This window comes from Canis lupus, chromosome 7 (genome assembly GCF_003254725.2).
Source record: "Canis lupus dingo isolate Sandy chromosome 7, ASM325472v2, whole genome shotgun sequence".
Lineage (NCBI taxonomy): Eukaryota > Metazoa > Chordata > Mammalia > Carnivora > Canidae > Canis > Canis lupus.
Genome location: NC_064249.1, coordinates 53339995 through 53365346, shown reverse-complemented (window position 1 = coordinate 53365346; position 25352 = coordinate 53339995). Strand labels below are relative to the sequence as shown.

Sequence of the window (25352 nt, the reverse complement as noted above, 5' to 3'; positions counted from 1 at the left end):
TATAATGTTTTACTGCCATCACCACTGTCTATTTTCATGACTTTTTCATCATCCCAAATAGACACACTATGCCCTTCAAGCCATACCTTCCCATTTTCCCCTTCTTCAGCCCCCCTTTTTTTGTTTCTCTGAATTTGCCTATTCTAGATATTGGATGTAAGTGAAATCATGTAATATTTGTCCTTTTGTATCTGGCTTGGTTCTACTTTGTGGGATGTTTTTTCAAGGTTCATCCATGTTGTATGTAGCATGCATCTGGTAGGATTTTGAAATGTATCCATAACTAATTAAGCTTTATGGCATATAGATAATGGAGTGGATGGGCACAAAGAGGGATTTGATTATTACTTTTCTCTTTAAAGGAGGTTTCATTATTTCTCTTCCTCTTCCTTCTTTGAACACCAATTTAGAGGCAACATTTATGAGTATGAAATGAGTCATCCTAGGAAGGCTTCCAGTTCTTTGACTATTTTACATATTTTGGTTTTGTTCTAGGTCCTAAAATACGTGTAAAATATCATAAAACTATATTTGGCAAACTTGTAATACTTATAAAGAACTTAAGTTTAAATCACAGGCAAGTAACTCCTACACTGGACCCACATTTTTAAAACATTCTTGAAATCCCATCACGGGGGTCTGTAATAAAGTCCTCTGAGAACAAGCTAAGGGATTGTCTTACTTAAAAAACATTATTTAAGGTTGCCTGAGTGGCTCAGTCCGTTAAGCATCTGCCTTTGGCTCAGGGCATAATCTTAGGGTCCTGGGGTTGAGCCCCACATCAGGCTCCTTGCTCAGTGGGGAGTCTGCTTCTCTTTCTGCCCCTCCCCCTGCTCATACATGTGCTCTCACTCTCTCTTACAAAAATAAATTAAAACTTTAAAAAATAAAACAACTATTTACTGCATTACCTGATGTTATGATTTTAAAGTAATGTCTAAAAGTTGAAATTTTGAAATTGTCAATCAAACAAGATGAGGCTGGGACCATTTCCAGCAATTGAGAGTTTTGAGAGGGAAGTAGACTGGGCTGGTAGAAACCAGTGTCACCTACCTTGTCCCTATCCACAGTCCTCTGCCCAGTTGGAAAGCATGGGAAATTGTTGTTGGACATGGGATTTTGTTTTTTTCTGTGTTTGCCTTTGAGTTTGATTTTGGTTAAAAAGCAAGTACTAAGAGTGAGTGAGCTGAGAGAGAGCCTAACCCAAGCACATCTCTTAGGTAATAGTTTAGTATCCTCCAATGGTTCACATCTTCTGGATGCTCAGAAGAAATACCTGCAGAACTTTGACAACCATGGATGCCAGGTCCACATCCAGGACCAATTAGGTGCTGGAGGTGGGGCTCTAAGGGTGGGGAGCTTCCCAGGTAATGAATTTCCCCCTGGTTTAAGGCTTCCCAGATTTCAGACTTCCCAGGTAATGATTTTCCGCTGCAGCCCTGCCTGACAGCCCTGAGGAGGGTCAGTGCCTGGGATAATTACAGGGCACAGGTTCTTTATAGGAGGTGCAGAGGCAGCACCCTGCAGGGGCCAGTGGCAAGTCCCCTCTTGGTGCATATTCACTAGTAGTTGGTAGAATTGTAAGTAAGTTTGGAAGTTTAGTAAATCAGGCCTTTTTTAGGAAGTTAGAATTCTAAAGGTGTCGAAATTCTACATAGAAGTACAGAATTAGTGTACTGGTATATACTCTGATTGCTTTAAATAATGCCCAGAAGTGTACTTCTAAGTTTTATGGAGTCACATTTTGGTGGCCTGGGACTGCGGGCCATTAGAAGGGCTCCCCCTGGTGCCAGACACTTCAGATTACATCCCCACAAGGGGCTTTTGAGTAATGTTAGGAAAAGGAAGGATTTTAGAGCTGAAGGGCTTAGAAAGTCTTCCGGTTAAACCCTTCTGTCTCCCAGATGACAGCTGAAGTCCAGAGATCAGTTAAAGAGAAGCATTGCAAGGGCTGCTGGACCATCAGCCACATGCTGGGCTAATACAGAACCTCCTTTCATCTTTACAACTGGGGGTCCAGGTGGGACTTATCTTCCATTTTATAAACGAGTAAACCAAGGCTCATGCTGGGTAACTTGCATATGTTCAGAACTAGGAATTGATGAAGGCAACATGGAAAACAGCTCCCTGGGTCCCACTATGAGTTTTTCTTGATGCTACGCTGTCCTGAAAGCAGAAATCAGGGGGAGCATTGATGCACATTTTCTCTTCTCATGCCCTGGAAGCTCTCTGTTTTCTTGTAGTGAAGTGTGCCCCAGCCTTTAAGGTATGGCTCTGTTGCCCTCTTCTGTGAAGCCTTCTCTAATTAGTCTCATACCAACCCCACTCTTCTCTAAATTGGAGTGTTTATGAGCTCCATCCCACTTCATCCCACCCCACTTGAGTCTAAGTGCTCTCTCCAAGCCTCATGCCTATTGTCTCTGTCATCCCAGAGTATAGGTAAGCCTCTCAGAGGGTGGCATCCCTTGTGTTTTGCCTCCTGCGTGTCCCCTCCCTAGGTCAGGGGAGGAGCTGCTTCTCCAGAGGCACTCTCAAGTGAGCCCTATGTCACAGATCCATGGTGCCACCCTGGGTCTCTGTAGGAAGAGCAGGGTTTAGGTGGAGCACGTGAGATGAGCAGGATGAGTGGGTCACTGCTGGGCCTGTGGAGTCTCTGGTTTAGTTCATCTCAGGCCCTGAGGTGCCTTGGGGATGGTGTGCACATCTGCTTTCATGTCACTCGCTGAAAGTTCTGGAAGATCATCATAGATCACATCATTAATGTGACTCTTCTTTTCATAGAGAAATTAGGGGCTGCTAAAAATTTTTAGAAGCTCAAAAGCTGCTAATGTATTACACCTGCCTTCATTCCATTGGTTTCTCCTTATCTAAAAAATAGGGGAATGTGGAATGGCAGAGATTGAGAGAGGCCAGGGAGCCTAGGTGTGATTGAGGCCACAGTAGCCCTGGCAGTAATAAGGCACTTCCTGTACTGATGGCGGGTGAAGGTCTACTTTTAGAGCATGAGAAATTGGGGTTTGAGCTTTGCTGCTGGTTGAAAAGTGAAGGAATGGGCCAGAAGCAAATAGGTCCTGTGTGAGTGGTATTACATAGGGGAGTAGGATGGGGCCGGGGCATGGTTGCATAATGACACGGTGGGAAGGTCCATCAGAAGGAACCACACCAATGAGCCTGTTCTAGGGAGCCTGGGTGGAAGGCCCTCCCTTCACTGAGATGAGACTTAGTGGTTAAGTTTGCGAGTGTTAAGCGTGGCTCTTAGGCCTGATTTATTTTAAAATTTATCTTGGGGACTTTTTGGGCATTCAGGGGTGAGGAGAGGTTAGTAATTTTTCTAAGAATGCTCTGGAAAATTTGCATTGCAAATACTGCTAGATGTCAGCTGGGGACTCAAAACTTTGACACCTTGCTGGAGCTCTTTGTGCTGATTAAATTCTTGTCTCCAGTCTAGAATTGGCAGCTTATTCTCCTTAATTTTCATGCAGTAATTGGTGTTGAAAGAGTATTTCTTTGACAGTTGCCCTTGGGGAAAACTGGGCCCAGGCTTGTTATTTAGGGCAGACAGTTAAGTGGAAGAGTATAATAATAACTCAGACTCCAAGGTTTCCACTTCTTTCCAAGAATGTCAATGTTATCAACCTCTTTTCACTATTTACTGCGGACTTTGGTGCAAAATGAAAGTTGGGGATCGGCAGATCCATTTGCGATTTAAAAAGTGAGTTCTAATGGTGTGATTAAAATAAGTTGAAATCTTGTGTCTGTGATGAATTAGGTCTTCCCAGAAGATAAGATTTTAGTAGTAGCAGTGGTTTTAACCTCTCTGGAGATAACTTCAGTTTAAGAAGTCTCACTGAGCATTGTCAGAGGTCTGGTTGGGTTCTGGCTGAAGAAAGCAGTGCCAATCTTGGGCTTACATCTGCCTCCAGGAAGAACTGGTTGTATCCGATGACATGGCAACATCCATCTTCACTCCCAATGGGCAAATTACAGGTCACCCTCCCCTGGTTCCAGGAAATACCTTCGTGACCAGTAATAATTGTTAGTAGCGGATGGTTGCCCTTGTGGCAAGGCAGTTTTTCTTTAATTTTTCATACAGTCTCTTTTTCTGTACTTTGGGTTAAATAGTGATTTGCAGTCACATTTTCAAATGGTAAAGTATCTTATGAAATGGCTGTAGAGTAGGCTTTCCTTCCCATGCTTTTGTGAAGAGGAAATCGAGAATGGGTGAGTGCAATAAATAAGTCTAGAGATCTAATGTAGAAGCGTGACTATAGTTAGTGCTGTATTCAATTCCTCAAATATTCTAAGAGTAGGTTTCAGGTGTTCCCAACACACACAGATGTTAAACATGTGAGGAGATATGTTAATTAACTTGACTGTAGTAATCATTTCACTGTGTGTATGTGTATCAGACCATCATGTTGTACATTTAAATATAACCACTTTTTTATTTCAGAATTTTTAAAAGCTCAGAGAAAGAGGATGGTAAAGTACACAGCATACAATGGAAACAATTAATGAATTTGGGTAAAATGTATACAAGTAAATAAGGATTCCTTGTGCTATCCCTGCAACTTTTTTGTAATTTTGGATTTCTATCAAAATGAAAAGTTACCCAAACATGCAAAAAAAAAAAAAAAAGTAGGAAGGTGATGTGGGATGATAAGTTGAGATATTCTGACTTCAGTGGGAGGAATCTTTTGTTGCATGATGGAGCTGTAGGGTCAACTCTGCAAGTGAATACTTAGTTTACAAACCAAGCCTTATCTAGTATATAAAAGGACTGTTTTGTAGTAAACTGTGTGATCTCTCCATACTTAAAACAGCACTTCAACAACAACGCGTTTATTTTATTATTTTATTTTATTTTGTTTATTTTATTATTTTTATTTTATTTTATTGCGTTTAAAATACTTAGACCTGGGATCCCTGGGTGGTGCAGTGGTTTGGCACCTGCCTTTGGCCCAGGGCACGATCCTGGAGACCTGGGATCGAATCCCACGTCGGGCTCCTGGTGCATGGAGCCTGCTTCTCCCTCAGCCTGTGTCTCTGCCTCTCTCTCTCTCTCTCTCTCTCTCTCTCTGTGACTATCATAAATAAATAAAAATTAAAAAAAATACTTAGACCTGAATTGTGTGTGAACCGCCAACCCCCCCCCACCCCCGCCCCACCAAAGAAGGCAGTGTAGCTCTCGAATTCTGTGCCAGTTTCCAGAATACGTGTGACCTGTAATGTCACTGTAATATTGAGTACAGGAAAGAATGGGGGGTGAAGGGTTTATTAAAAGACTACACTGGGCATCAATGTTTGAGCTCTTTGTTTAAAAAAATCACAGTGACTCTGCCAGGAAGGAATTAACTTCCAGCCTCTTCCATGGCATTTTTGGCATCTTTGGGCAAAGGAAAGGACATGAACAAGCAGGCCAATAAGGCATTTGGGATTGTTTAGTTGTATGTCTCTGCGGTGTCAGAAATTCTTTTTTTTTTTTTTTTTTTTTTAAGTAAAATTACATCTAGCTCTGGTTTGTAGAACAAATGTATGTTTTATATGCAAAGACTTCTCTTAAATAAGAGGCATGGGTAACAAATTCAAGGTTGAGAGGCTTAGTGTTGGTGGCCTGGCGGCTGTAGGTTCAGAGGCACAGGAGCCCAGGTGGTCTGGAATCACGCAGGTTGGCTGGAGAGGGAAGGGGCCCAGGCTTCATCCTGAGGTAGGAGGGAGCCAGAAGGTTTTCCAGCTGTAGCTGACATGTTTGATGCTTTGGAAAATTGGGTGGAAACAACATCTACCATAGGATTAGCTAAAGAGTGAGAGTCAAGGTAGGGACACCAGCAGGGAATCAGCGGTTGCTGTAATTTGAAAAAGACAAGGAAAGCTGGACGTGAGGTAGTGATGGAAGACAGGATGAATCTGCAGCCTGTTGTAGAAGACAAATTGAGGGAATTTGGTGACTCATTGGTGATGGAGGATAAGGGAAGGAGTCTGCAAGAGTAGATTCTTAACTTTTGTGGCTGAACACCTACAGGAAGAAAACATTCCTATTTATTTATACTAGAATAAAGATAGTCCTTTTCCGAATAAATGAAATGCCTCTATTTTCTACTGTTTCCTAAAAAAAAAAATATTGCTGGTTCAGATTCACTAGGTTGATTTTTATAGCTCACTAGAGGTGTTTAAAGATGCAGGCTTACACCTGAACTGTCTAGCCTGGGTGACTAGGTTCTGTGTGCGGTAGGCAGGGTGGGGGTGATGGGTCCAGTGTTAAGATGCGAGAAGCAGTTAAAATCCAGCAAAGCATCTGCAAATTATCCGTTGACCATGTTAGGATTCCTTTTAAGGGCTCCTTGGAGTAGAAGACCTCCAGCTTTAAAAAAGGAAGGACAATAAAAGAGGAAGAAAGGAAAGTAAAAATAAGGGGAGGAGGAAGGAAGGAGAGAAAACGTGGAAAACCATGAGGTTAGAGCACAGAGGCCAAGTTCTGGTGGACACGCTTCCCCCCACACACCCTACAGGACACTCTCTCTAGGCCACCTTCCACGTTGCTGCTGCAGAGCAGGGTGTGAGTTCATTTCTGGATGAGATGGAATGAACACATGTGACCCCATCTTTCCCGTTAAGTACAGCTGTAAGCCTGGGACAAACAAATTGAGTAACAACTTGAGGACTCTGAAGAGTAAGTGGTAGGTGGGGGGAAGAAGTCGAGATTGTGAAATGGCATTGAACTGATGGTGCTTTTAACATTTTTCTTATATTCTGTGGTCTGGATTCCAATTAGCCTGAAACCCAGGAGTTGGCCTTGGTGTGGACAGAGAGCATTCCAGGAGAAGCCTTCTGCTTTTGGCTTGAGCCAGAGGAAAAAGGACTCCAAACACTCAGTGTCAAAATGCTGCCCATGTTTCTTATTCCTTTCTGTGTTATGTTGCACCTCAGGCCCTAGGTAATGCCAGAGTGACAACAGCCATGGTAACATGTGGACAGTCGAGCACTGGGGTTGTGGGGGGTGGGGGAGCATAGCACCTAAAACTTGGAGGGACACATAAACTTTTCCTCCAATGGAACTGTGGTCACATGAGGTTCAGGTGAACACTGTTGTTTTTTTCCCCTTGATTCTCCCATAGCTTGGTTCCAGGTATGGACACAGTCACAGAAAATAAGTGGCAGGGTAGGGTATATGATGACTCAGCATTCCGGCTGAAGGACTAAGATGGAGAGCCCCAGGGAACCTAAAAGTATCAAGGAGATAATGAAGGAGAGGCTCAGGAAAGGTACCTGGAGACTTTCTCTTATGAAGCCCTGGGTTCACACAAACTGTACACGCATGACTCAGACCCTAGATGGCATATTAGTGAATCTGAGAATGAAACAATAAGGTAAGTCATGTCCAAGTCTCAAAGTGGATGGGACAAATGCAGGACCAATCCAAAAAGCACAGTAAGAACTTTGAAAATGGAACTGGCATTAGAACCAGAGCCCGTGAAAGGCAGGTCAGAACTTGTGGCATGAGTTGAACCAGGTTAATTGCCTGCTTAGACAAAAAAAAAAATGTCAACATTTTCTGTTATATTTAAACAAAACCCACAGTCTTAAATTTTTCAAAGTGTCCAGGAAATACGCCAAAATTACTTGGCATAAAGTAAACTAGGAAAATCTCAACTTGCATGGGAAAAGATAAATCAACAGACCCCAGTGCCAAGGCAATATAGATATTAAATTTTTCAAATACTTTAGCCATTCTAAAAATGCATCAGGAAGAAAGGGTGACACTTAGAAAGTCTAAGCAAAGAGAGATACTGAAGATATAAAGAAGAACCAAATTGAAAGTATAGGAATGGAAAATTAATAACCAAAATAAAAAGCTCACTAGATGGGCTCTGTGACTGATTAGAAATGATAAACCTGACTTCAGATGCACCAATAATTAACTATAACTGACTTAATCTCAGCAATTAAAAGGCAGAGAAAATCAAAATGAAAACATAGGACCCAACTAAATGCTGCCTACAAAAAAACCCACTTTAATTATAATGCTATAGGTAGTTTTAAAGCAACAGGATACAGAAATAAATACCCTGCAAACGTTAATCAAAAGAAGGCTATGATCATTAGAGAAAGTAGATTATGAAATTTAAAAAATCAGCAAGGGACAAAGAAAGATATTATAATGTTGAAAGGGTTATTAGTTCACTCAGAAATGAAAAACCTATAGAGCTTCAAAATACATAAAGCAGAAACTTAAATAAGAAATGGAAAATCATCAGTTATATAGTTGGAGACTTCAACACTCCTTTCTTTGGTAATCCATCGGACTGGTAGACTGAAAATCAGCAAAGCTGTGGAGGAACTAAACAGCTCCCCTAGCCAACCAGCTCTAATTGAGATTCTTAGCACACTCTACCAACCACAGCAGAGTATCCATACTCTTCAAGTGTGCATAAAATATTCACCAAGACAGACTGCATCCTGGGTCATAAGACAGACGATAGCAAATTTAAAAGAAAACCATATGATAGGTTTTCTGACCATAATGGAATAAAGCTATAAATAACCAAGATAACAGGAATATTTCCATATGCCTAGTAATTAAACAGCATTCTTTTAAGCAATCCGTGTATTGAAGAGAACTTCTCAATGGAAATGGGAAAGTATTTCGAAACAAGGTGGAAATGCAAAATAATCACAAATTGTGAGATGCAACTGAAGTAATGCATGGCGAGAAACTTTTAGGATTATATGCTTATATTAGAAAAAAAATAATAAAAACATTCACTGTAGAAAACCAGAATATGAAAAACTGGAGCAAGTAGAAGAAATAATAGAGGGATCTCGGGGTGGTGCAGCAGTTTAGCACCTGCCTTTGGCCCAGGGCACGATCCTGGAGACCCGGGATCGAATCCCACATCGGGCTCCCGGTGCATGGAGCCTGCTTCTCCCTCTGCCTATGTCTCTGCCCCCCCCCCCCCTCTCTCTCTCTCTGACTATCATAAATAAATAATAAAAAAAATTAAAAAGATAATAGACTAGAAATTAGTGAAATTGAAGACAGAAAAATAATAAGGAAAAAAATCAGTGAAACAGAAAGATAAATTTTTGAAAGAAAAATGGCCAGCAATAATGATGGAAGAAAAAAGACACTATTTGCCAACATCTGGAATGAAGAGAGGAGGATATCATGGTAGACCCCACAGACATTAAATGAGTAATAGAATACTATAAACTATTCTAAGCACATAAAATTGAAACCTTAGATGAAAAGGACCAATTCCTTAAAAGCCACACACTACCATTGCTCATGAAAGACGAAATGGATAACCTGATTAACCTATTTTAACTATTCTTAATAGTGTCTACTGAAGAAATTTAATTTGCAATTACCAGTCTTCTTAAAAAGGAATCTCCAGGCCCAAGTAGTTTCCTGGTGAATATGAACATTTAAAGACAAAATAAAACCAATTTTTATACAATCTCTTTTAGAAAGTAGAAGCAGAGGGAATGCTTCCCAAAATGCTTCATTTGATAAGGCCAGAATTACAATGATATGAGATGAGACAAAGATAGGGTACTACAGACCAGTATCTTTGATGAACCAAGAAGCAAAAATCCTTAGCAAATATTAGTAAATGCAGCAATATATAAAAAGAATGATGCACCATGGCCAAGAGGGGAATACAAGCCTAGTTCAAATATCTGAATATCTGTGTAACCTGCCACATTAACAGTATGAAGAGAAACCACATGATAATATTAGTTGAAATAGAGAAAGCATTTGACAAATTCAGCATGCAGTTATTAAAGTTTTTAGCAAACTAGAAATTGGAGGGAACTTCTTTACCTTAACGAAGGGCAATGTAAAAAACCTTACAGTTAATATCATAACTGTGAAAGACTATCTTCCTTGTTATTGAGAATAAGCAAGGGTGTCCACTTTTACCACTTCTGTTGAACATTGTACTGAAAATCATAACCATTGCAGTCAGGTGAGGGAGGAAAAGGAGAATATAGATTGGGAAGGAAGAAATGAAATTGTTCTTAGTCACAGACAGCAAAATTGTCTAAGTAGAAAGTCTCCAAAATCTACAAAAACAAAACCTAAAATCTCCTAGAATTAATACATTTAACAAAGTTATAGGATACCAGGTCATCACACAAAAATTGATTTTATTTGTTTGCTAGTAATAGTTGAGAATAAAAAAGTTTTTAACGTATAATTTCTAATAGCTCCAAGAACTGTGAAAGACTTAAAATTTAGCAAAAAGTCACATACAGAATCTATAAATTACAAGATGCTGATGAAAGCAATCAGATGATTTAAATTAACAAACATGACGGTTCATGGATTAGAAGAATCCGCATAGCAAAGATGTCAGTTCTCAGTTTATCTATAGATTTAATGTATTTCTTATAATACTTCCAGTAACATTTTTGGTAATTTAGACAAGCGGTTTCTAAAATTTATATGGGAAGGCCACGGAATAGGAATAGCCAGAAGAATTTTGAAAAAGAGTAAAAATTATAGGAATCATACTACCTGATTATAAATAAGACTTACTCTAAAACTATGGTAACCAAGATAGTGTGGTATTGGAAAAAGGGACAGACAGATGAATGAAATAGAGTCCAGAAATGGACCCACGCAAACAGAGCCAATTGATTTTTTTCCCCAATTTTCAAAAGCAATTACATAAAAACACAACAATCTCTTCAAAAGGTGTTAGATCAAGTGGATATCTGTACGGAAAAAAAAAAAAAAAAGAATCTCGGCCTAAACTTCACAATTTACACAAAGATTATCAATCACATATCTAAATAAGTAAAACTACAAAACTTTTAGGGAAAAATACAGGAGAACATTTTTATGACTTGGCATGAGGCAGAGGGTCTGCTTTGTGTCTTTTAGATTCTTTCAGAGTATGCTTGGCTTCAGTAGATAATGGATCCACTTCATGGAGGTAGTTGATATGACATTCATTGAGCACTTACCTCTGAGTCAGGCATTGTTCTAACTCAATCCCTGCAACGCCCCTGTAAAATAGATACTACAATATTACTGTCTCACTTTTGAGAGGAGGAAACTGAAGCACAGATATTCCTAGGGATACCTAGAGTAAATTCCACCAGAGACAGAAGGACCAATGCTCTGGGCAGTCTGTTTTCAGACCCTGGCTGTTACCTGCCACTCTGTTCTGACATCCTCATCTTTCTGATCCTTTTATAAAATGCAGATCACTGGTTTTCATGGCTTCTGTGGCCCAGGCCATCTACCTTTTCTCTCTGTGTGAGTTTCATTCACTGGCCCACATTTAGGTTGGGTGGGTTTTTGAGGTTGAATTGGTGCAATATTAACCCACTTGAATCTATTTAGCGCCCTCTTGTGTCTGCAGTGGATGTGACAGGAAGCAGTGCTTCCGCATTAGGGTCAGGGGACAAAAAAAAAAAAAAAAAAGATCTAGTGGGAAAGCTTTTGATGATCAAAATAGGACAAATCAGTGTGATCAGAAACTTGAATTCTATTAGACATGGGCTTTCTGGGAGAGTTATAGCCAGTGTGATTTGTTAATAAGAATACAATCCTGGAGGGAAGCTGGTCACAGAAAGCTTACAGAAATTCCAGTTGGTTTTTAAATCTCACTTTGCAGCCTTCTTTTGCAGCAGGGACTTGGATTTTGCGGCTACCTTCTTCCCAGGGAAGTTAGGTGAAGACCTCCATTCCCAGCTTTTCAGCCTTAGAAGCAAGGTCCTCCCAAGGGATGTGTCTTCCCAAAGGCTGAAGAGTAGGAGGCCTCCCTCATGCGTTAAGCTAATTTAGAAGAAAGTGTTAAAATCTGCCTCTGGATTTGCTTCTTCAACAGTAAACCTAGAATGGGAAAAGGACAGTGGGGCACACTCCTCTTCCCTGGAGATTTGCCTCTTTGTTTTGGGTGGGAGTGGATGGAGGAAAGGCTGGGGGAAAGGGGAAAAGAGGGGTGGTATGTGCTGAATTCTCAGAGCTATTCCCTGAAATGGGGAGGGGGTGTATCTTTCTGAAGGAGGGAGGAGCACATGGAGAGGGATAGGCTAGGAAAAAAATTCTGAAAACCAAGAAAAACCCCTAACACTTTGTTATATAGTCTTATTTTGTTCTCTTTTTGTATATTTATTTACTTTTCTATTATAGACATAATCAATGCCCCTAATGGAAAAAGACAAGAACAAAAGGAAAAAAAAAAAACACATCCAAAGAATAGATATCCAATCGTAAGCTTAGTATTTCATGTGGTTTTCTTCCCTTTGATGCATGAAGATTTGGGTGTTCCATTGCATAATGTCATGTTTATAATTTTCTACTTTTTAATTATTTTATCAGAAACATTTTATGAGTTGGGACATAACCTATGTAGTCATTTACCAAAGCTGAGTTCTAGAACTATGATAGATATTTAGGTCCTGGTTAATTTTAATATTACAGGTGACACTTCAGTGACTATTTGCTGCTGCTGCTCCCGCCCCCCCTTTAACTTGGGGTTATTTCCTTAGGACAGATCCCTGAAATCACCAGTGAAATCACAGTGAAGAGCTCAGAGAGGAGTTTCAGGCTCCCCGTACTGACATAAAGGAGCCTGCCTGCCCTGACTGCCGGTGGGCTCCATCCCTTGTTATCAGTGGGGTTTTTAGAGTACAATCCTATACTTTTCAGAGCCTTGTTTTCATTTTTTTTTCCTTCTGTCAAATGGGGGTAACAATATCCACTGCAGAGAGCTATTGTATTAATAATGCATATAAAATGCCCTCTCAGAGCATGACATACAGTGGTCATTAAATAAATGTAAACAACTTAAAACACTTAAAGGCACTTAAAGGCACTAACGTAGCCTTCTTACAGCATTTGTGTCAGTTTGCCTTGCCACTTGTAATGTGTGAAGTTACTTGTTTAACTCTCTAGTATTTGATACCTAATTATTTCTTTTTTAAAAAATCCTTTTACTGGTTTCACTGAAAATGCTACTTCACTATTGTTTTAATTTCTTTATTATAGTGATGATGGACAAATTTTTGTGTTATCATAAACAAGCTTGTCATCTCTCTTATGAAATGCTTTGATTTTTTCTCTTGGTATTTAGTATTTTCTTATTACTTTATGAATTATTTATACAATAAATTATCTAAACCTTTATCATATTTGCTGTTGTATATCCATTATGTCTTTACATTAAACTTGAATTTTTTTTGTATACAAGTTACAACTTTCTTATGAAAATGAGAAAGTGGTTGTAATTGTGATCTCTTCATTGTAAATTCTGTAGATGAATTTTTAGCCAGGTCTATATTTCTTGCAAACATGATGATATTATGTGTTCCTTTCCAACCATCCTACCTTTCATTAATTCTCATGTCTTTTAAATTTGCCTGAAATTCTGTAACAGCGCTAAATAATCATGGGGATTAGTGGACATCATCTTTTAGTTCTGATTTATATCTCCAGTGCTTCATTATTAAATAGAATATAAATCTGTTATTTTAAAAAATACAGTGTTTGTTGTGTCAAGAATATATTTTTTAAAATTTTGAGTTTTTTGCATATTTAAGAGCATCATTTTTCTCAACGATTATGTGGTTTTGTTTCATCTTTTTTGGCTAGAATAATATGTATTTTTTAACATCACAGATATATTTCTATTCTTGGAATTAGTGTATACTCACTATTTTGTGTTTTACTGTTTTCATTCAACACCATTTTTCTATGACCTATGTCATAGAAACACGTGTTTGTGTGAGTGCACATGTATAATAAATAAAAGAATGGAGGATTGATCCATATATGAAGAATGATTATCCTTAAGTTATGGAATTATGAGTTATTTTCACTATTCTGTATTTTCCAATTTTCTACAATGAGATGTCCTACTGTGGCCAGGAAAAAAGTGTTGCCTAAAAATATCAGCCCTGTGCCAATTAATTATGGGTGAGAGAAGATTTAGGAGGTCACACATGATTTAAGGAAGCCTATTTTTGTGGTATATGTAACTTCTGTTCATTATCTAGAATCTAAATGGTTTTTTATAATACAGGAACTGAAAAATTAGAATTAATCTTTTATTAAATAATAGTGAAAGGGAATATAAGGGAAGGGAGAAGAAATGTGTGGGAAATATCAGAAACAGAGACAGAACATAAAGACTCCTAACTCTGGGAAATGAACTAGGGGTGTTGGAAGGAGAGGAGGGCGGGGGGTGGGGGTGAATGGGTGATGGGCACTGAGGGGGGCACTTGACGGGATGAGCACTGGGTGTTATTCTGTATGTTGGTAAATTGAACACCAATAAAAAATAAATTTATTTTAAAAAAAGGTAGTAACATGACTGTATTTTCTTTTTGGTGAATGAAGATAATATGTAGTGACTGTCTTTTCCCTAGCTAGGAATCCGGGACTTGGTTTCTGAGAGATGATTTTTTTCATGCTTTCTGACTTTTTTTTTTTTTAATCTGAAGTCTTTTAAAGGAGTTACAAATAATAAAACAATTTATCTCTTATCTAAGGATAAAAAATGTATGAGCCCAGTGGTTCCATAGCATCTGAGACCTGCCAGGTTGTTTTTAAAAACCCGATTTTTCCTCTTGGTCCCAGTAGGAGGTCACAATCCAGACACCGTCCGAGGGATATTGTTGCCCCGTCTGGGACTGCACACAGATATAGAAACATAAAAACATGCACTTATAGATCAAGACACACAGAAACAACAATCACTGGATTTGGTACCTTAATTGCATCTTCCAGACACCAGGAATAGCCCTTGCTTCCTCTGCGATGGTTAACACTTTCTCTCTGAGATGAGATTTAACTAATTTCACAGCTCAGGAAAACTCTTCGAATTTGGTTTGTGACACACGGTGTACTTAAAGTATGAAAATCTCAACTGACATGATCACTGAAGATTACATGTACATATAAAACCATAATGTCTCCTCCTTTTTCTCCTCTCTTCTGTAGCTTTGGGCCAGATTATGTTGTATGTGGATGGGATGAATGGAGTAATAAACCACAATGAAACGATTCAGTGGCTGTACACTCTCATTGGGTCAAAGGTAAGAGAAGGTTTTAGTTGAACATTTTATTCAGTTTGCATGTCACATACCTTTCTTTTTATTCTCCTCTCTGAGAAAGGAGAAATTCTATTCAGCTTGGTTTCAAGCCCTGTAATAGTACAAATGAAGACTACTGTTTTATGGATTCAAAAATACACTCAAATTGCAAAAAGCTTTTAAATTTCTAATGCATTTTATATTTCCTCGTTTTAAGCTTTGATTCTTCCAGCACCTCTGGTTTTTAATACTTAATTAAAAGATTGTACCATAGACAGTATCAATCTTAACTGCTCTACTTTGTCTTCATGTGCTCAGTCATTTAAGGACATATTTATGTGTTGTACATATGTATATGCTTATTCCTGTATGTGGTTAAAGGAATTTGAGACCACCTTTCAACTCTACCATCAGTTATAAAAGTAACTAACACTTAGTAATGATTGACCAGGCACCAGGCACCATTGTAGGTGCTTTACAAGCATTACCTTCTTTAATCCATATAAGACCGTGATAGGATAAGTAACATTACCCCATTTTGTAGTTGAGAAAGTAGTGCTTAGTTATGAGAATCCTCTGACTTCCCCCATGGATCTTGGCACATGGTGACTCTATCCAGGCATGGTGTGGCGTGCTCCACTAAGGAAACAGACCTACCTGCCACTTGATGTGTATCGGCAGCTGGGAAAGGCTCTGGTGTGGTCTTCTCTGGGTTCTCAGGTGGGGCCATGGGAGACCCGGGTGGAGGGGGGTATTGAGGATGAATAAGAAGGGATCCTGTCCTGAGCAGGGGCAAATGAACCAAGGCTGGAGTGTGGCCAGCTTTTGGGATGAGGGTGGGGTGGGGCATCATGGAGGAGATCTAAGCGGCTGTAGTGGGGGCAGCAGGGTCAGGCAGAGTGGCGTCTGCAGGCCTGGCTGGGGGACCTGAACCTGACCTACACAGATCACAGAATCACCACAGCATTCTCAGGTGGTCCCTGGAGAGTATGTAGTTCACACAAACTTTTCCCCACCCTCATACTTGCTTCCATACCTAGTTTGGCAAACCTGTCAAGGCTGGTGTCCCCTCGCATTGAGCTCACTGTGGTGAGGCCCATCCCTTGGCCTGATGTCTGCCATTACCTGCTTCCCAAAGACTCTGCTGTGCTTCGAGAGGGCTCAGCCCTGATTTGACTGTGTGGAGAACAGATCCCATTTGAGTTTCATTATCCTTTCAGATTTCCAGAGTCCCAGTGATGGTGCCCTTGTGTCGTGGGGAGACCCTTTTCTCTGTGAGGGGGATGGATATGCAGGATTCCATGGGTCCCAGACCCATGCTTGACCCTTATATCGCCTTCGCAATTTTGCTTCTTCTCACATTACTGATGATAGACCGCCCCCCCATTTCATACTAGAAATAGAAACAGCTTTTCTCAGAAGACTGACAATCTTTCCTCCTCTCTCTCTCTCTCACCCTCCCTCCCTCCCTCCCTCTCTCATATTTGGCTTTGTTTCCTGTGGAAAATGGAAATGACTCTATTTACAAACTGTTGTGGGTGACCTTCGATGCTGAATGAAATGCTGGCTTTGCCAGGTTGAATTAGCCAGGCTGAGGGAAGATTGATATCTCATATCCTGTTTCAGTGTTTTCTGTGTTTTCCTTATGCTGGGAGCCCTCCTCAACCTTCGTTCATTTGGATGCTGCTCCCTTCCCAAGGCTCCCTGGATTGTCTCAAGGGCTTCATGGTGTAGGGAGATGTGCAGAGATTCTGCAGTAGAAACGGACTTTTGGTACATTTTGGAGATAAATAAAATCTTTGGGGGAGCCTGAGTGGCTCAGTCGGTTAAGCATCTGACTCTTGATTTTGGCTCAGGTCATGATCTCAGGGTCATGAGGCTGAGCCCTTCATTGGGCTCCACACTGGGCATGGAGTCTGCTTATATTATTTTTCCCCTCCTCCCTTCCCCCACCTCAAAAAAATAATCTTTGTACCATTATTATAGCCATGATAAAACACCAATAGCCAGCCCTATTTTTCTTAAATAAAACCTGACAAACTTACAGTAGGAAAAGTGACAGTCTTTTAGCTCATCAGCAGGAAGAGCAGAGTATGAGGGCAAAATCTAGGTGGTGGGACAGGAGGAGAGAAGGGAGGAAACAAAGGGAAAGGCATGAAGAAAGGAGGAGATGGAGAAAAGTAAGAGGAGAGACCCCAGGGGAAGAAAAGAAAAAGAGAAGAGAAAAAGGAAACAGGACCAACAGAGATCATTTCTCTGCTTAGTCAATGGGAGGAGAGCTCAGAGTCTCCTGAGTTGCAGTATCATCCTGCCGATGTTTCTTAGAAATCATTCTTTTAAGGAAAGCAATTGAAAGGGAACCCCCTTATTGCATTTCTAAATAGCATGGAGAAATCATAAAATTAAAAGCATTGAAGAATGAGTTTATAGGAATTATGCACCCTCAGCACACACATGCCTGTGACCCTGGGCATCTCTCCCCAGGGCTTTGTCTGAGGTGGGGTGTTCTCCTCCTTCCCAGCTGTGGATCAGTGCTGGTTTGCTTCTCCATCTTTCATTTCCCAAAGGAGAGTCCATAATAGTCTCCAGCTCCTGTGTTCAACGCTGAGCCAGTCACTATGAGAGCTAGAAAATAGAGCCAATGGTCGGCCTGAGCCTTGAAGCCTACAGTGTTGTGAAGAAGGATGACTATGGGTGACACCATAGCCTATGTCCCTTCACTCACTCTATTGTCAGATAAAGGTCCCGCTTTGTTCTACAGGGTGTACTTGGCTCCAGGCTAGTGGTCGAAAGTCAACAGTGGCAGCAGCCACCAAACAGATTTTTCCTATCGTTCTAATGAGATCACCTCTTCTTGCAAAACCAGTAACAGTGGCCCCTGACATTGCCCCCCTCATTCCCAGGGATAGTGGATAGTGAGGAATCTACAAGAAGCATAGCTGCCCCGACCTGAAGCCCTTAGGTTTTGAGAAGGAAGCCACTATCCCCTCCTTATGTGTAGGTTTTCCCAGTTCAAATTAAGAAATCAGGAAAGCTAGAGGCCCTAGGGCTTTCTTTTGACTAAGAGTCTGATTTCTCAGAACCTAAAAGATTTACCTTAAGATCCTGCTCTTTTTGCCTTAAACAGGCACAGAGTTGATAAATGAAATCTTGGGTTAAAGAAACCTTCCTTGTCATTCTGTTTTCATAATTCTTCATTTTCCTCCCATGAAAGGCAACAAGATGTGATTTTGCAGCCTGCCAGAGGGTCATTATGCAATGCATATTTGCAGATATTTGAGACTCCTAGCCAGAGGAGAAAATGATGCATTTGCAGCCAAATAATCACTTTTTTAAAGAAAGAAAAAAGTGTTTTCAATAAAGTGTTTCACTTTATTTACAAAAGCCAGTCTTTAAACTCCCCAGTCAGAGGTGAGAAGCAGATGCCCATCCCATGACTTCTCACACAGTGTGGAGGGTTTTTTTCCTCTGGAAGTCTAATTAATTGGGGCAAAATGATTCAGCTTGTACAGCCTGGCCTGTCGTCACTCTAACACAGTCTGTCTCTCTGTATGAATCCCCTTCTGGCCCATTGAGGAGGCCCCCAGGGTCCCCCATCTCCTTGTGGGTTCTCCAGGGATGCTTCCAGATGCGGTCATGGAATCTGCACTCTCTGGATTTCTGTCCACCTTGGCTCACCCTGCTGTCTCTCATTTTCTGTCAGCCCTGTGGAATCTAATTTTTTCCGGCTATGCTCCAGGTTGCTGATCACGGATCTCTAGACTTCTTTTGGGCCTGAGTGGGGATAGATATGCTTGCACAGTATCAAAACTGTGAGGTGGTGGCACCTGGTCACAAGTTGCAGTAGAAACAGAGTAATGGAAATATGGGGACATTCTGAGGAAAAGCCTCCTTGGTTTGGGTTTCTGGATATGGGTAAATAAAAGCAGTAATCTGATATCAGAAAGGGAGACAGAACATAAAGACTCCTAACTCTGGGAAACCAACTAGGGGTGGTGGAAGGGGAGGAGGGCGGGGGGGTGGGGGTGAATGGGAGACGGGCACTGAGGGGGGCACTTGACGGGATGAGCACTGGGTGTTATTCTGTATGTTGGCAAATTGAACACCAATAAAAAATAAATTTATTATAAAAAAATAAAATAAAATAAAAGCAGTAATCAAAGATAGAGTCGCAGTTTTGAATCAGGGTAGCCAGGACTATGGTGTGGCCCCTGGCAGGAATAGAAAAGTTGGATATTGGGATTTATTGGCAGGAATACTTTGACACATTGGTTTTGAGGTGAAGGTAGTGTCCACAAGAACGGTTAAGCCAGTGTCTCCATGATGTCAGTTGCTCCAGGAAGAGGAAAGGAGATTCAGTGAGACTTTTGGTCTCAGGTCATAGTCATGTCACTGCTGTGTGATCCATTCAGAAATGCCCCACATGTGAGTGAGTCTGAAGCTCTTTTTGAATTACAGAACATAAAACAATCCTGGCCTTGAAGAGATGGCAAGGTCTTGTTATCTGACATTCACCAGCTACCTTCTTGACATTTCTAGAGGCAGAGTGAGAGCCATTGTTGGATCCTGGAGTCCGTGGGAAGCCTTCCTTCCTTCCTTCCTTCCTGGAACCTGCATCCACCTCTTTGACATTAACCAAACACTATGTACTGCTTTTTGGAGCAACACACCCTCATATCCCCCTGGAAGCTCTTTGAGTATTTAAAGGCCGTTAACATGTCATCTTGTCCAAAGGCCGTTAACATGTCATCTTGTCCAAGCCAAGCTTGATGGTTTCCACAGATAGTCCTTGGTGACCTAATTTGCAATTCCTCATCATGCTGGATACAGCGTCATTCTTCCACAAATCCCCTTTCAATTCATTAGGCTTCTCAGCAGCAGCTCTGGGTGCTGGCTCAAATCAGACTGATAATGGACTAAACTTCCCAGGAGTTGTTTGTTTTGTTTTTATACATCCATATTTGCCAGTTTCTTCCATTTTGCATCTCTGTGATTGATTCACACCTAAATGCAGGACTTTGCATTCGTTCCCACTAATACCAGGTCAGAGTTCTGGACTCAAGATTATTTTGCATTTTGCTTGTCCATTCATCACATTAACTGTTAATTCTAGTTTTGCTTAACGTAAATTTAATAAGCAGATCTTCTCTTTCATTAACCAAAATGTCAACATAGGCAAGGAATGAATAAGCCAGTGAATAAAGCTTGCAGGTTGACACGCATCAGTCATTTTAAGGCCATTTTGTTGCAGTTAGAGGGAAGGCACCCAATTCTGATCATCGAGTCTTGTTTCTTCGTTGAGTTCTAAGGCCAAAAGTCAAGGTTTGCTGCATCTGCTGTTAATTGCAGAGCTCGGAGACCAAATACACCTGTGTGATCCTTTGGGCGGACTATTTTTTCATCTATAAGATGGGGCTAATTATCTATAAAATGGGGATGATAATAATGGTGAAGAATATGTAAAACACTAATTATTGTGCCTGGTGTTGTGAGCTAACATCTCTTCCCACAATTTCTACCAACTTCCTGTTTAAAAAAGGGAGATATGCTCAGCTTGCCAGAACTTGCTCACCTGGGAACTGCTGGTTCCAGGTGTTTCCCTCTTTTCTAAGTGCTTATAAGACTTTCATCCAGGAAGCCTTTGGAGCATATTGCCAGGGATCAATCAAGGATTTAATAAAGTGTGGGATATCAATTTTCTACTTCATCTGTAATCCTTTTTCTGAAAATTGGGACATTAACTTTGCATTGTTTGAGGCGCCTGTATTGTAAATTCTCAGAACAGCAAATATGCTCACCTATTCTTATTAGAATGATGGGAGGGATTGTATTAATTAACATGTTTAAATGTAAAAACTGAAATTGAATTGCCATGTTGAGAAGTCATTATCTGAATTCCTCTTCTCGCTCTAGGGGTTCATCAGATGTACTATTGTTTGAGGTACATAATTTTCCAAGGTTTTTAATCTCTGCATCTTTGGATCTTCACATGAGGAAATTGAGATTGTGTGCCTTCATTAGAATCATTTTACCTTCAGTAGGATGCTTGTTGAAATGTTCTTGTGTCTCTGGCTTCTGTCCAAGAAGGGGGAGTTTTAGGCTTAAAAATATTGCCTGTGATTGACATAAAAATATGCTTTGCATGGTTAAAACTGACTCACTCTCTTTTCCTTTGTTGCTTTTTGGGCAATTTCTGTAGACTTATCAACTTACCTGCTTCTTTGCTCAGCTATGTGAGTCTTCCTGATGAGGTTCTGAAATACATTCTTCATCTCTTTTACAATGCTTTTTATTTCTAGCATTTCCATCTGATGCTTTCTCATCCGTTCATGCACATTGTCCACCTTTTCCACCACAATTTTTAACATATTGATCATTGTGATTTATAGAGTTGCAACATTGAGTTAAATCTGTCTGGTTCTATTGATTGCTTAGTTTCTTGATAGGGTTGGGAACTTGGAGTTTTTAAAACTTTCAATTTTTTTTTTGTATAAAAAACTTCTCTGTATAAAACTTTTGAAATACGAAAAAAGTGAAAATCACCTGAAATACTTCTATATAGATTTAAACATTAACTTTGTACATTTTCTTCTAATCTTTGGAATCTTTCTTACATAGTTGACTCTACATTGCATTTTCCTTTGTTATTACCCTAAAGCATATTAAAACCTATGTAATAGTCATAGAAAATTTGATTTATCATATTAATCAAATTGTTTCGATATGAAGAGCTTTGTTATTAACTTGATGAAAACATATTTAGTGAATGAGGTTGTGTTTGGATATTTTTCTATGTTTATCATTGTTTCATTTTTAAGATTTAAAAAATTCTACGGGGGATCCCTGGGTGGCTCAGTGGTTTAGCGCCTGCCTTTGGCCCAGGACGCGATCCTGGAGTCCTGGGGATCGAGTCCCACATCGGGCTCCCGGCATGGAGCCTGCTTCTCCCTCCTCCTATGTCTCTGCCTCTCTCTCTCTCTCTCTCTCGCTCTCCCTATGTCTATCATAAATAAATAAATCTTTAAAAGAAAAAAATAAAAATAAAAAAATAAAAAATTCTACGAGTTGTAATGGCATGTTCAAGTCATATTTGTGTTAGAGAGATGGTGGGTACAAAGGGCTATCACTGTCCTGCTGGTTACTTGGCTACATACAACCAGAAAACTAATTCTCTGTGTGATCTCTCAGATACCCCATATGAGGATAATCTCAGTGGAAGAAAAAGAAAAAAAGGTGGAAGGGGAGGAGGGCGGGGGGTGGGGGTGAATGGGTGACGGGCACTGAGGGGGCCACTTGACGGGATGAGCACTGGGTGTTATTCTGTATGTTGGCAAATTGAACACCAATAAAAAATAAATTTATTATTAAAAAAAAGAAATAGTTTCACTTATGATTATTTTAGGAAGATGTCAGGGGGAGAGACCAGAGATTCAAGCCAGATCTTAGAGGAGCCAGTATGCTGAGAGGACCCTATGGTCCAGGATGGCTCTCCAGCCACAGGTCTGGGCATCAGCTTCTTCAATCCACTCTGAGATGATCAGCTTCAGGGAGCTGGTTTGCAGTAGGAACGATAACTCTCAGAATAGTAGCTTACTAATTTACATTGGCAAGATCTCCGTGAACAAGAGAAATAGTGGAGTGGGGGAACTGACACTTTGACCCTCTGTCCTGTTAGGGCATTTGGCTGAGGACTAGCAGCTGTGTTCTAGTAGCTGAAGAGGCTAGGAATGGGTGGTTCTAATAAGGAAGAAGAGACCCTGAAGGGGCCAGTGTGCTGTTCTTCAGCAAGTGACGCTCTATGAGTGTTGGATGGGCAGGAGAACTGGACAAAGCGTAGGCTTCTGGGAGCCATGGGGGGAGTGGCCCTGCAGGCTCAAGATTGCCTTTGCCAGTGCTGGTAACCCAGTTCCTGTAGCCTTTTTCCACCTGCCAGGGCTCATCTGCCAGCCCTCCTCCACCCACTCTAAGGAGATGTGAGTTAGCTGTCAAACTCTTGCTAATTCACATTTGCCATTCCTCAGGCTTCGTTGTCCTCTGTTATTTTCCAGGGCTGATTATTTACTTAGGAACATTCTTTAACCTTGATTATAGCTCATAAGAACGTATTTGTCTCATTTCCCCAAGGTTTAAGTTTTTGCACCAGAGGGAAAGGTGGGGCTCCTCATAGTATAGTAGAAAGAATCAGATCAGAGTTGGTGTTTTCCTTTGACTTTCTTCAGAAAGTAGTTGTGTGCAGCTTTGTGCAGTGGCAGTATCGTAGCCAATGAGGCTTATCCAAGGCGTGATTATTGCTAACTGAAAACAGAAATTATTTGTGTGACAAGTTAAATAGCCTTCTAGAACATGAGACTTTGTATCTGAGAATGGAGATGTCTGTCAGTAACTGGACAAGTAAGTACCCAACCTTGTTGATTTCCCTCCTTCATTTTGCAAATATTACCAGGGTGTTATTTAAGTCAGTAGTTTAGTGCAGAGTTTTTGGTATTCCTTAGTCAATAACAGAGTGGATCTGTGTTACCTATTATCAACCAACTCCTCATAATTACATTGAATATCCTGAGGAAAAGGTAGCAAAATGGGTATTTTCTGGCCTTGCCCACTTTTATCCATTGTTCTTTAAAGAAACCTCCTGCTAAGCCCCAGAACTTTTCTTTAAAGATTTTATTTTTACTTATTCATGAGAGACACACAGAGGCAGAGGCACAGGCATAGGGAGAAGCGGGCTCCCTGTGGGGGGCCCAATGCAGGACTTGATCCCAGGACCCAGAGATCACGACTTGAGCCAAAGGCAGACACTCAACCACTGAGCCACCCGGGTGTCCCAAGCCCCAGAATTTTATCTGAATAGAAAGAAAACGTTCATTTGTAGCATTTTTAAAAATTATTTTGATACTTAATGATTTCTGAATACTCTGCTGTATGTTCTGTTCTGCAAGATTTCCTCTCCACTAACTAGTAAACACTTAAGGGGTTCCTAAACTCACACTTGGCTACTACATGAATCACAAATGTAGTTTGGTTCCCTTTCTGCAAATTCCATTAGGTCATAAGCAGATAGGCCATCAGGACCTGAGGGCATAGCATGTGGACTTGGTGTAGGTAACTTCCTGTCCTGGCAGATGTGCCAACCCTGGCCTCTGTGCACCTTGCCCCTTGCCAGATACCTGCAAAGCCACAGCCCCGAGTTCTATACTCAGGTAATATATTTGGGTCCACACTTTATTTCTGACTAGACCCATCTCATTTTGCAGACAGCATCTTAAAAGGGGATAGATTCAGGGTTTAGGGTATCTGTTAGACTGTTTAATAACCAGTTACAAAGGCTTTAGGGCCTATTCTGAGCTTCTGGCTAGGAATTCTGAGCTTAAGGATATGTCATTGGAATAAAGTGCTTAAATGAGAAGGTCTTGAAAGTGTCTTAAGTTGCTTAACTCTTTGTTGTTAAAATATTCAGTATATTTTCAGTATGGTAAGCTGGGAAACAGTGTGACAAAGCTCTATAAGTTATCTTACCAATTTCTAATTCAGGTTTAATAACCAGCATCCACTTCTAGAACATATATTTATGCTTTTTTAGCAGAAAATGAAACAAATAGAATAAAGCATGTTTTTCTAACTCCTTTGTAATTTAAATCCCGAGGCTTGGAAATTGTTTTCTTTTTATGGTTGTTGAATTTTTAGAAGCAGAGTAGGAATTTGGAGATTTTTTTTTTTTTTGGAATACTTTTATTTCTACTTAATAAGCAGCATATTTGACCTTCTAAGTATAGTTCTTGTGTTTCTCTAAGTACAATAAAACGTGAAAGGAGTTCCAGTTTGCTCTAATGTGCAAAATTATTGAGAAACTGGCTTGTATTCCTTTTCCATACATCTGGAAGTTACATTTTATCTAAAACCCAGATACCTGAGTTCTGTACCAGCCGACTCCACACACTCTCTGTGGGTCGGCCTAGAAAATTAAAAAAAAAAAAAAAAAAAAAAAAAAAGAAAGAAAGAAAGAAAGAAAGAAAGGCAAAGTTCTATGCTGACAGTATCGTGCCACCCCTCCCTCAGGCTCAGCCTCCCTGGCATGGAGGTGACACTGGATCCCCAAGTGGTTGATGGAATCCAGAGGCTAAGTCCCCGAACCGAGGCTTGACCTGACAAATGTCACATCCCTAGGTCAAAAGGCATCTCTGTTCCTCTGAAGGCTCATGGCCTCTCTTTTGTGCTGAGTAAGAATGGAGTGCAAAATGATAGTTGCAGCAGAAAGTGAAGCTCAGCCAGGCGTCCCCAACAGGCACTAAATACTTAAGAGAAAC

At 40.5% G+C, this 25352-nt stretch overlaps 1 protein-coding gene and 1 non-coding gene across 16 annotated transcripts in view; both read left to right on the top strand.

Annotated features, from left to right (window-relative positions):
- Window positions 1–25352, top strand: part of FHOD3 (formin homology 2 domain containing 3) — a 464819-nt gene that overhangs the window by 258704 nt on the left and 180763 nt on the right. For all 15 annotated transcript variants that reach the window (XM_025429108.3, XM_025429100.3, XM_025429109.3 and 12 more), the window contains exon 6: window positions 14960–15054. In XM_025429108.3, the coding sequence (XP_025284893.1) occupies window positions 14960–15054 (95 nt within the window). The remainder of the gene's footprint in view (window positions 1–14959; window positions 15055–25352) is intronic.
- On the top strand, window positions 23286–23427 carry LOC112649012 (U4 spliceosomal RNA). The gene has a single exon (XR_003129437.1). It is a non-coding gene; the product is annotated as a U4 spliceosomal RNA (small nuclear RNA).